At 35.7% G+C, this 13,107-nt stretch overlaps 1 protein-coding gene across 2 annotated transcripts in view; it reads right to left on the bottom strand.

Moving 5' to 3' along the window:
- Window positions 1–2,521: 2,521 nt before the first annotated feature.
- Window positions 2,522–13,107, bottom strand: part of NDUFS4 (NADH:ubiquinone oxidoreductase subunit S4) — a 116,296-nt gene continuing 105,710 nt past the window's right edge. For both annotated transcript variants that reach the window (XM_015140073.3, XM_001096347.5), the window contains one exon: window positions 2,522–2,733. In XM_015140073.3, coding sequence (XP_014995559.1) covers window positions 2,630–2,733 — 104 coding nt within the window. In that variant the 3' untranslated portion in view covers window positions 2,522–2,629. The remainder of the gene's footprint in view (window positions 2,734–13,107) is intronic.

Raw genomic sequence — 13,107 nt, 5'->3', positions numbered from 1 at the left:
AGTCTTTTGTCAGATGGATAAATTGCAAAATTTTTCTCCCATTCTGTAGGGTGTCTGTTTACTCTGATGATAGTTTATTTTGCTGTGCAGAAGCTGTTGGATCCCATTTGTCAATTTTTGCTTTAGTCGCAATTGTTTTTGGCATTTTTGTCATGAAATCTTTGCCCCTGCCTGTGTCCTGAGTGGTTGTTTTGGGTTTTACGTTTAAGTCTTTGATTGATTTTGAGTTAATTTTTGTATATGGTGTAAGGAAAGGGTCCAGTAAAACTGGGTAACTTCTTAACAGGTTTACCTTATTTCTTAAAGTTTACCTTTCATCTGAAATAAAATTGTAAAATAGTAATTATTAAAATGTATATTAGTCAAGTAAGGCTTAAGATGGCCAACATATGAAATGTAGTGGGTTTTGTGTGTGTATGTATACAATTATAAAAATATATATTACCATACAGCTGTACGGTAATAATTTAGCCAGTGTATTAAAAGCTGAAATAAATGTAAAAGACCTCCCCTTTTCCTACAACCAATGGTATCCATTAAAGTCACCATTAAGAATTTCTTATATATCTACTCTAATATATTCCAAGTACATATATGTAAGCATCTGCTGCCTCACCTCACCCCCACATGTTATCTACTATTCTTGGTGTTTTTCACTTAGCAATATACCTTGAACTTCATTCCAAAAAGCTAATATACTTCTTTTGTTGTTTTAAATAGCTGTATCATACTCTTGAACTCTATTCCCCCTTTAATAGATGTTTAGATTGTTTTGACATTTTAGCTACTAGAAACAACTTTACAATAAACATCTTTGGACATTTACCTCTGTATATCCCACAGGCTATTTGCCTATAAGTGCCCTTTTCAAATTAAATGGAATACGAAGTTAATAGTTTGGAAAAAGGCTGCCAATATGCTCTCCAAAACTCTGTCAATGTGCTATTGTTTTCTGAAATGCAGTTGTAAGAAAACATATATTTAGTTTATAACTTTGGAAACATCAAGTAACATTAAAAATCCTAAGAAATCGACTGGGCGCGGTGGCTCACGCCTGTAATCCCAGCGCTTTGGGAGGCCGAGGTGAGCGGATCACGAGGTCAGGAGATCGAGACCATACTGGCTAACACGGTGAAACCCCGTCTCTACTAAAAATACAAAAAAATTAGCTGGGCGTGGTGGCGGGTGCCTGTAGTCCCAGCTTCTAGAGAGGCTGAGGCAGGAGAATGGGGTGAACCCGGGAGGCGGCAGAGCTTGCAGTGAGCGGAGAATGTGCCACTGCACTCCAGCCTTGGCGACAGAGCAAGATTCCGTCTCCAAAAAAAAAAAAAAAAAAAAAATCCTAAGAAATCATCTGCCATTAACTCCATTAGCTATTTTTAATTATTTTCATAACTAAAAATAGAGTATGAGTTTTGCAGACAGACAGACATAAGTTCAAGCCCCAGATTTGGCACTTAGGACTGGCATAACTTTAAGATATAGGGTCTTACTCTGTTGCTCAGGCTGGAGTGCAGTGGCATGATAGCTCACTTTAGCCTTGACCTCCTGAGGTGAAGTGATCCTCCTGTCTCAGCCTTCTGAGTAGCTGACTACACATGAATGCCACTATGCCAGGCTAATTTATTTATTTTTAAAATTATTTATTTATATATTTTTAGAGATGGAGTCTTGCTATGTTGCTCAAGCTGGTCTCGAACTCCTGGCTTCAAGTGATTCTCCCACCTCAGTCTTCTGCATAGCTGGGATTATAAGCATGAGCCACAGTGCATGACCTGTGTGATCTTGAGCAGACTATTTAATCATTTTCAGCCTTGATTTTTGTCTTTTCTTTGCAAAATGGGTAAAATAATAGTTCCTGCTAATAGGGTTATTATGAGGGTTAGTATACAAAGTGTTTTTTGAATAGCCAAACAAAGCATGTGTTTGTTTAACTCATAATGTATGACCTAAATGTTTAACAATAAAAGCATGTATCTGCTTATAGTTCAAAAAAACAACTGAATATTACAATCCCTGTGAATGAACTGATTTTTATTTTCTCTGAGTCTTAATTCCTAAGAATATGAAATCTTCACCTGAACTCCTCATAATCAGGAAGTGTTGATTTCTGGGCAGAGATTACTATGAAATGCAATTCATTCAGGCTCAAAGTACCTTAGTAAATTATAAAGTAGTAATTAAAAGAAGAGAACTTTAATAATGATGGGACAGGGGTTTAAGTTTGTAAGACTGCAGTGTTATCGGGTACTTCTCTACCTATGATAAAACAATTTCTAAGACAACATTTTAATAATGTTGGCTGGTGACTTATAAACAATATTAACTTGAGAATGGCTATAAAAAACAAATATAAAACTTCAATGTTGCAGCTGATTTCAAGCATTCCTGTTAACAGATTCTAAGTACCAAGATTTCCCAGAAGTATGATCACCTCAAATCTTCTCTATATATAGGAAATTGAAACATGCCCAATTTGAGCCATCAAAAGACATTTAAAATAGACACCACAAAATGTATCTATAGTTTAAAGGTCAAATTTATTAGGAGATTAAGCGATGTATATGGACTATAAATACTGCACAGCTGACTTTATTCACAGTCAAGCACAGATATAGTCAGTGCCAACCTATTTTGTGGATACTCTTGTTCTTTTGTTCCAAGAAAAGTTTGCACCATAAGACTTGGACTTGGGTTTTGGAACCTTCCTCTCTTCAACGTCATAGCTCCATCCTAGGAGGAAAAAACAAAGACAAATCCACAGAAACAGAATTAAAGAGGATACCTGAAAAGCACAGCAAGCGGAGGCTAGCTTTTGTAACTTAATGTTCACTTATCATCAAGAGTATATGTCAACACATCTGAGATATACTTACTATTTGTTCCCTTATAATCCTCTGTGAGAAAAGGGTCCAAAAGATTGCCTACAGATTATTTACCATATCTCAAGTTAAAGATGTAAACTATGATTCAGTTTCTCCTTGTTCAATTACTGATATCTATGTATTACATTAAAATTTCCATTGCTCTATGTGGTTTAACAAAGGACTTTAAAAACAGTTGCAATGAAGAGCGATGAACAACATAACCAACCTCACTATTCTTCCAAAAATTGGTTTCTTTGCAAGAGTTAGTTTAGAACTCTTCCAAAGGGATATAGAAAAATATGTACATGTGTGTGGGTGCGTGTGTGTACTACATAGTTGAAGTGGACCATGAGAGTTTACTTGGTTCAACCTCCTGGACTTGGACAGGCTACTGATTAAACTCAAAAAGATTTTCAACATTTATTTCAAGGGCTATCTCACTAATTGGACTCACATGCGAGTACCTGATAAACGGTGCAAATTGTTAGGCCTGACCAAAGGCCCACTAGATCAGAATCTCGGGTAGGGACCCAGGAAACTACACTTTATCAATTCCAGGAGATTTTTATGCATACAAAAGTAAGGGCCACTAATCAAAGTTGTCTATTCTCTTCTGAGTATTTATATTTTCCATCCAAAGTCTTTTCAGCATTTTGTAATTTTGAAAACTGGGTATATGTATGTCTACATTTTCTGTACTAAGTTCTATTCTGTAGTTCTCCTAAAACATGGGAAACAAATCAACATCCTCCTCCTTAAAAATATAATTAAGTCATTCTTTTATTCCCTAAGCTAGGCAACTCCTGTAACATTCACTTTTCTTCATAAAATCCATTTTCCCACACCTGTAATTTATTCTTCTCTTAGGATTTTATTCAAAGAACTCATCTTGAAACCTCTAATTCATGGCTGTATCATGCAGTCACGTATAAAACGTCCAAAATGTGATTATTATATGGTCTAATTAAGTGAGCTTCTTGATCTTGGTGAGTATAGTACCTTCTGCCACAAAGCTTACATTTCAATAGTCCCTTAGTTAGTACTCAGTTTTACCACAAAAGTTAAGCCTATGAAACTCAACTCATCAAAGTATACTACTGCTACTGTACACAAAGGAAAGTAACAACATTTAACAGAGTATTTTAAACTTTTAATCTACTTTATCCATAACAGAATATTACATTCCCAACTGCTGGAACTCCATCTCCAAAGAAAGTCCAATAACTATAAGGAAATGGGGAAGCAGGAAAGCAAATGAAACATCAGAATCCAGGAGAGAAAATATTAATTTACTTGCTCAACATAATCTTATTTTCACAGAGTAGAAAATATGTTTTGAGAACTTTCTTATCCATTAAAAAAAAGTTACAAAGCTATAGCTTACTTTAAGAGAATCTGGACTTATAAAGTATGTACGTAACAAGTAGTTATCTCCATTTCAAAAAATTTACTAAAGGGCATAAGAAAAGTTTATATTTCATAAGGTTGTCATGAGGATTAAAGTACACGTCTTGTACTTCATATGGATGTCATAATTCATGTAAAGTGCTTAGAAAGCACCCCCACTTAACATTTATTGAGTTCTATGAGAAAGAACCTTTATATGAAGTAATATTATCCCCCTTGTACAGCTGAGTAAACTGAGGCTCAGAGAGGTTAGGTAACTAGCGTAAGGTCACTCAGCCAAGAAGGGACAGAATCAGGATTTAAACACAGCTGGCCAGATTTTGGAGGCTACGCCTTACCTATTATGCTACACTGTTTCTTGTGGTTTATAGTAGGCACTCAATAAATGTTAAGTATTATCTGGTCCTCAAATTTGATTCACAACTTCCTAGCACCATGTCTCTATATAAATTTCCATTACATTAGAGCCCACTAAATTTGAATTTGTGATGTTTTGGGTATAGCTAGCTATAATCTAACCTAGTTATTAACTACAGAAACGGGTTTTGGTAAGCAAATTAATACTGTGATCTGAGCATAACAACTTTAAAATTATAAACTTCTTAAGCACTTCCCATATTAACCAGCAAACGATGCTGATAATTACAAAAAATATTCAATTTAATAAAGGAGGTATAACAATATTTACCAAGCATTGCCATTCATTTGATAAATATTATTGATTGCCAACTCCATGTCAGAGACTGTTTTTAGACAGTGGAGGCAGACTAGTGAATAAAACAAAATTTTCCTGAACTTCTTGAAGTTAGTAGGGGAAGAAAAGTTAGTAAGTATATAGTATATTAGGTGCTAATACAGTAATACCTAAATTAAAAATGTGTATTACATCCTAGTAAGTACTAAGGAGAAAACATTTTAGATGGGGTATACAGCGGAGCCCTCCCTCCCTGAGAAGTGGGCAGAGAACAGTAACTGCAAAGGCCCTGAGGCAAGAGCATTCCTGGTGCACTAGGTAGTATGTTCTAGTCCCCATGCTGAGTGCTTGAAATGTATTTTTATTGAAATTTTATGTATGGAGTTTATAGGTTGCATGGCTATAAGGAAGGCATTGTATATATCTTAATTTTACATTAACTTAAAAAAATATAGAGAAAATAAACAGCCTAAGGTCACAGGGCTAATAAGTGGCAAAACCAGGATTTTAACCCAGATGGACTTTAACACCTAACTACTTTATTAATAAAACTACATTTCTTTTATTTTCTCTTTTTTTTTTGAGATGGAGTCTCGCTTTGTTGCCCAGGCTGGAGTGCAGTGGCGCGATCTCAGCTCACTGCAAGCTCCGCCTCCCGGGTTCACGCCATTCTCCCGCCTCAGCCTCCCGAGTAGCTGGGACTATAGGCACCCGCCTGGTTAAGTTTTTGTATTTTTAGTAGAGATGGGGTTTCACCATGTTAGCCAGGATGGTCTTGATCTACTGACCTTGTGATCTGCCCACCTCGGCCTCCCAAAGTGCTGGGATTACAGGTGTGAGCCACCACGCTCGGCCTAAAACTGCATTTCTTTAAAAATATTCTGCAATTACAAGTTTTATCTATTTCATTCATTTCCTTTTATTTGAAAAAATATGTTGAAAAGACTTTTAAGAATCCCTGGGAAATCTATGTTCCACATATGCTCTCCCACAATTGTGAGGAAGGAAATGGTTTCTAGTGTAGATTCTGTATTTGGTTATAATGACAGCTGGAAAATTAACCCAAGACCTCCATAATCTTTTCTTGCCAAATGATAGGTAAGAAACCTAAATCTCTCTCCTCTTACTACCTCCCAACACACACTCACCAGGTCAATAAAGACATTAGGAAAGAAACTGCAGAAATGAGAAAGCACTCAAATATCTAGGAACCAGTAATATACACACAAACACAAACCTGATAGTTACTTTCTCATTCACTCAATTATCCTTTCAGCCACCAGGGAGAATTCTCTGTACTACATCAGATCTCAGACACAGATCTAATATCTATTCTGGTTATGGAGTTTCAAAATGTGGTCAGGGTCACTGCAATGTGAGAAGAATGAAGTTTTATACACATAAAAGAACAACTGGTTTGGGTTTTTTCCTGGTAACTAAGGAGTGAGCTGGCTCCTGGGAATTGTGAGCCAGATTACAGTTGCCAGATTATTGTTGATAACAACAATAAATAGAAGTATCATGACAGGGATTGGAATGTGGATGGGCAAAGCACCCTGTGAAAAACAAACAAAAATACACACAGAAGAAGCCTGCATTTGCTAATAAGATCCATCTCTATATAATTACCACTGACCACTCATGATTGTTAGGATGTGTAGGGCAAAACATTTATTATCTTCCCATTTCTCTGTGATAAACAACTTTGTTTCCAAAGTTGCACATGCAACTGTGCTTCCCTAAATGCAAAGGAGTATATGAGGAAGTCCAATGACAATTCACAATAGAGACTAAAACTAAAGAAAGAATCCACGGACATCTTTGGATTTTCTATTCATTATTCAGAAAACTTTTCTACTATGTAGGGCTGTCATCATAATAAACATTTGCTGTTTTTTGAGATACTGTTAAGAATCTGATCACATTTCCAAGCATCCTCCTCCTTACAGTGCCTGGATGAACAAATTTACTGGTCCCACTATACTCGAATATAAAGGTTACCTGAGCAAACAGTGAAGTTGAGCTAAAAAGGACAACACTTGAAAGGACATTAAGCATGTGTGCTTAAGAATAGGTAAGTTACACAAATTATACTCATCTTTCCTACTTCCTATTTGAAACTTGTTGCTAAAAAGAAAGAATATATTTTGCAAGAAATAAAATATAGATATTAAATGTTTAAATTTCTATAACAGTGTCCTTTTTAACCCTAAAATAGATAAATATATATATATATTTTCTTTTTTTTAAAGAAAGAGCCCAAACTTGTTTTTCTGAATGGGAACATGGAAGTGAAAATACTTGCACTCTCCGAAGAATGCTTATATGCTTATATAAAATGAAGGTATAGTCTACAATCATAATGGTCCCATATGTTGTCCTATAGGGTACTGAAAACCAGCCCCTTGCTCTTCCCAGCTGTGCAACAGAAGAAGATCAAAGCAATGGAGTCCAAGGCAGCTGCCCCAGGGATGGGTAAAGCTCCCAGTGCTGCCGTCACTTCCTAGAGGACAGTAGCCATATGGCACAGATTTGCCACAAACCCAACTACCAGCACCTAAATGATGAGAAGCTGACTCCCTTTGCTGTTTCACACACTGAAATGCTTTCACAAAAATAGCTTGAACTTTAAGCCCTAGTATCACTTCCCTTTGGAAAATGCTGTAGTAAACTTAAAATGTGATCTCTAACATCCCATGCCCAATTTTTTTTTCTGAAATATGCCAGTTTATTTTGTAGATCTCCACATTGTGGTTGGAATATTCTATTTCCTATGATATAAATGGTATAATCTTTTCAAATGCCCAAAATCCCCAACCTCTGAACAAAACCAGGCCACAATTAACTTACGAATTCCACATATAAGACAGAAAAATAAAATCAATTCCATTCATTTTTATGCAGAATCATTTCATTTATGGTTCAGTAATATAAAAATACAAACATCCATCAGTTCTTTTATTGCTTGCGAAATGTTTTACCTCAACCTTGATTGACGTTCTGTTAAAGGTCTTTCTTCTCTAATAACCTAATCTCAAACCCTGACATGAGTTTGGAAGTGAACAGCTAAATGATTTTTCCTACTCTCCATTTGTGCACAGAACAAGAACTACCACATAATTTGGCACAAACTGACATAACTGACAGTCACTTCCAACTGAAGCATGGGATCAGAAGAGCAAAGCTTTGGGAGGCCAAAGCAAAGTACACTGGTACTTGGCAGGTTTCTAGATTCTTCACCAGGCTATGCACCCATATTATATCTGGCTGAAAGCAGAGCATAACCCTAACATATAATTTTAAGGAGCAGAAAAGAAAAATAGCTTTTTAGGAATTTCACTTTAAAAGTATCTTTACTTTGAAATTACCAATTAGATATATAATATGGGGGTAGGGTAGGGTAGGGGGTAAATGGTTCAGAATAACGTAAAAGTATCCTAGATCTTTAGAAAATACTATGGAGAAATAACAGCAGTTTTGGATACACTGCAAAGCAAGTCTTCCCATAAGTTTATATACAGTGATTTAAACAAGCAAATAAGGTGAAAACATGAGGCACCTGAAATATTTGTTAGATTAGTAGTACCCTACACCTGCTGTAGCTGTGACACCTCTCAATACTGCTTTGATGTGACAGTCAACGGCTCCTTGAAATTTTATCTTTTCAAATAATATACTTGTTATGTAATATTACTATTATTTTCAAAAGAGTAGTTGGAATTATTCAGCATTTGCCACAAAACAAACCAAGATAGTAATCCACTACTCCAGCTGTTGTGTTCCAAAAGTACATCTGAAAATCAGTCATTAGAAATTTAGAACACATTTTTCTGGAGAAAAAAAACTACACAAATAGCCAAAAACCACTCCCAGAGATCTGCAAGCTACTCATAGGGATTCTCAGAATCCTATTTAATCTACAATATATCACAAATGTCACTAAGCCACCATATATAATTCTCTCTAGCTCTCGCGCGCGCTCTCGCTTGCATGCTCGCTGTCGCCCTTGCCTTAGCAGTATTTTCCCAGCCACAGACAGGATACGGGATTAGACACTGGGAGGAAAAAGCTATGTATATAAAAAAAAATCTTTCGTGAATTCACCTATTAACTAAAGTTTGTGACTCCTAAATCAACACCCATGGTGCTTCTGTGGTCATTTGTGACATGTGGAGAATGCCAAAAAATTTGAGTCCTGTAACACACATTTCTAAATGAAGGGAAGCAGGATAACGCTCTGCCTTCTTGTTTCAGCTCTCATACTGTAAACAAGCATACTTTCTGTGCTCTATTTAGTGCCAGTTTTTTGCATTTTTGTGCTGGTTTTTGGTAATTTCACTGTTTAAAATGGTCCCCAAACAGTGTGCTGAAATGTTATCTAGTGTTCCAAGAAAGCTGTGATGTGCCAATACGTGTTTCAGATTAGCTTTGTTTAGGCATGAGTTATAGTGCTGTTGGTTGTGAGTTCAATGTTGATGAATTAACTGTATTAAATAAGGTGTCTTTAAACAAAAACACACATAGAAAAAGGTTATGTACTCGTCAGATGACAAACTATGTGACCAGAGGCCTGCAGGAACCTAACCATGTATATCCCCAGGAATAAGAATTCTTGCTAATTTAGTGTTTCATAGTGACTTTAAAGAACGTAACTGTGGGGCCTGGCACGGTGGCTTGCGCCTGTAATTCCAGCACTTTTGGAGGCCGAGGCAGGCAGATCATGAGGTCAGGAGATCAAGACCATCCTGGCTAACACGGTGAAACCCCATCTCCACTAAAAATACAAAAAATTAGCCAGGCATGGTGGCGGGCACCTGTAGTCCCAGCTACTTGGGGGGCTGAGGCAGAAGAATGGTGTGAATCTGGGAGGTGGAGCTTGCACTGAGCTGAGATCGTGCCAGTGCACTCCAGCCTGGGTGACAGAGCGAGACTCCGTCTCAAAAAACAAAAAACAAAAAACATTAACTGTAAATAAGGAGAATCACCTATAACTGATAGATACATAAAGTCTGTCCTTTCTCGTAGCTTTGACTCCCCTCTCAACCCAGTCCTGGAAAAATCAGTTTTGTCTCAATTTGCAATTCATCTCAACGTTTCTTTACCCTACATAAATCTGTGCTGTTTGACTTGTCCTTTGAACTGGTTATAACATTTGCCCTGCTCCCTTGTATCAGATGAGTAAAATCCTTCAATACATGTTTATTGTATATCTATGCTAGAGTCAATGTATCTTTTTCTGGAAAATTTAACAATTTTGGAGGTCCCCTTGAGACATCTTATAGATTTATCGACCAAATGCAGGCAAACTTCTTCATCAAAGAAATGGTATACCTTATGCTTAAGCCTGCATACGTCTTTTCTTGGCTCTAAAAGGTGAATCCAGCAGCAAGACAATTCTGCTGACTCTGGTCTTTTGCTCTCTACTAATCTGGGGAATTGGTTTTGCAATCTGACCATCTGATGATCCCCGTAAATGGCTTAATGGTTTATAGAGGTCTATTCTCTGTTGGGTAGGAAAAAAATGGAGAATCTAGTTTGTTAATCTATTCTATTTTGGACTCAAATCAATTAAGAATTAGTACTCAGAAAAGAACAGCTCTTTGGTATTTCATCATTTTGTATTATTAACTAATGGCTGAAAGTTTAGAACTGAAGTTATAAACTCTGTGTGACTATATGTCTATCAATGTCTGTATAGAGAAAAGCCTTACTGTGCATGTATTTAAGGCTTTTCTACCTTTAGGTGGCATTGATGAATTAGATTATAAAGTCTTTTTAAGGAACTCTGTTCTGATTAGCTTATAGAGAAAAATAAGTGATTATGTAAATTGAATCTTAAAATTTTCAGAGAAGAAGAAAATGGAACTTCTAATACGTTCAGTGTGCTAGAAATTTTTAAGAGTACTTAAAGAGTACTCTTAGAGCAACTAACAAACATTTTGAGACTTCAAGTTCATATCGTGTAGGTAAATCTTGACAAACAAGACTAATAATTTTGGTTTAATAAAACAACAAGGTTTTCTCTGGTTTATCAATGTTAAATATACAAACAAGACTTTTATTCCACTTGTGTATTTTTTTAATTACCAAATATGTTTACTGATCAAATAAGCCAGAATTACTTGTTTAATGTTTAGTCATGAAAAATGTAAACCTATGATTAACCAAATTGATTCATTATTGACAACTTTATTTCAACAATAATTATGTTTTGTAATATGTCACCTTCAAAATTAATTTCCAAGATCGTCAAGTAATTAATAGATATTTATTAGATATCCAGATCTTTTACTTATTTTTTTAATTATTTTTTAAGACTAGTGGAGTCAAGCTGTGGGAGTGGAAAAGGAGTAACGAAATCTGTAATCGTTTGTGATCAATTAGTTGTGAACCCTAGATCTCTTCTAAGTAAGACAGAATACTAATCCATTGATAATGATAGGGTTCAGGACATGCTACCCTAAAATAATGGCACCTTGGCATTTGAAGAAACAGAGAAGGCCACTCTGACCTCCTCCCACCCTTGTACCTTGAAGTAGACCATAAAATAATTCCCTGGCCTTCTCATGGAAGAAATCATAAGACATTCATGTGCCCTATAACCCAGAGGCAAAGAATATTACAGAGGGATGGACTTAAGAGAAGAATCTGAACAAACAGGCCTGGCTAAGTTCCCTCTAGCTTATTACTACTGGATCATACTTTCTTTATCCAGTCATATTTCCACACACAATGTACTTCTTCTTCAAATTTAGCATAAAATACACAAGTATTCCTGTTTCTTTGGGTTTTCATTTCTGAAGGGTCCTGTATCACATAAAATTTACATTAAATATGTGCTTTTCTATTTTTAACTGTCCTTTATTATAGGAGATGCACCTATGTGATGGGTGAGAAAAGACATATTTTCTCCACTATAATTACTAAGCAAAATTTTAAATGTATATACTCTTGCTACTTATTTTCATATGCTACAGAGAGGCTGTATCTCTGGGTTCGTTAGTGAACATTTTCATTTTTGCCACCTGGAGAAGCTGGAGTATAAGGAATGCATATAGCTATAGAAAGTTACGTGTATTTATGAGATCTGCTAGTCTACTAAAATGCTGATGTGTAACCATTTCAATTATCCATCTCCCAGTTTCTCTATGGAATCAGTCACTTTCGTTAAAAGATACATATAAATGAAACTCGAATAGGAGAAATGGTGGTAGAGAGGTAAAACTCTGCATGCAAGGTTAAGAGATATGTTTTTGTTTATTAAAGGAAAAAGAGAATAGTTATGTCCTCAAGTAAAGTGACTGTGCCAGAAAGAGAAAGAGAATGCTAAGAGCTAAGGTTCTTTACCATCATATTACTTTCTATGTTTAAGTTTTATTGTGACTTTGCAGTGAGTGGCCACATATCATTTCTCAGGTACCTGTGATTCTATATCTATCCTAACTGTTCACATCTCCTGACAACTTTTGATATTTACCTTCCCACAACTGAATCCTAAATGTAAAATAAAACTTTCAGGATATCATTGCACCTAGAATTATCTTTGAGATTCCCTAGAGGGCCTCTGGAAAATTACAAAGATATATTCTTTCATTTTGTGAAAACAGAGGTGCTAAAAAGAATTAGGTTTATTTTATATGCTATAATTAATGAGCTACTTGGGAAGAGCTGTCAACTATGAGAAAAGTTGTCAATTCAGAAAAGATCCTTAGCCATCCCAAGGTTATATTTCATGGGAAAAGTGTTATTAACCAAAATTTATGCTATATGGTAAGTTCCTGGGGAATTATCAATGCCTTCACTGCTCAAGATGTGTTCTATTTACCTGAGTCCTTGTACTGCTTTGCCCAACAAATAATTACAGTATAGTTTATCAGTCATAATTTGTTATTTTTAATAAAAACATTAACTTGATTGCATCTTTACTTCTGTAGTTTAAATATTGCATCTTCTAGGCCAGTAAATGTCAACTGGAAATCAATGTCACTTCTCGGAGTTTTATTAATATACTGATATTTAGGACATACTCCAGACTTAAATCTTTTTACTTGATATTTATATATTTTAAATATATGCCAAGCATATTCATGTTATGTTTCAGTATTATTATGTCGTATCTCAAGATTTTTTCTCCATAAA

This window comes from Macaca mulatta, chromosome 6 (genome assembly GCF_049350105.2).
Source record: "Macaca mulatta isolate MMU2019108-1 chromosome 6, T2T-MMU8v2.0, whole genome shotgun sequence".
NCBI classification, from domain to species: Eukaryota; Metazoa; Chordata; class Mammalia; order Primates; family Cercopithecidae; genus Macaca; species Macaca mulatta.
This window is presented reverse-complemented; position numbering and strand designations above follow the sequence as displayed.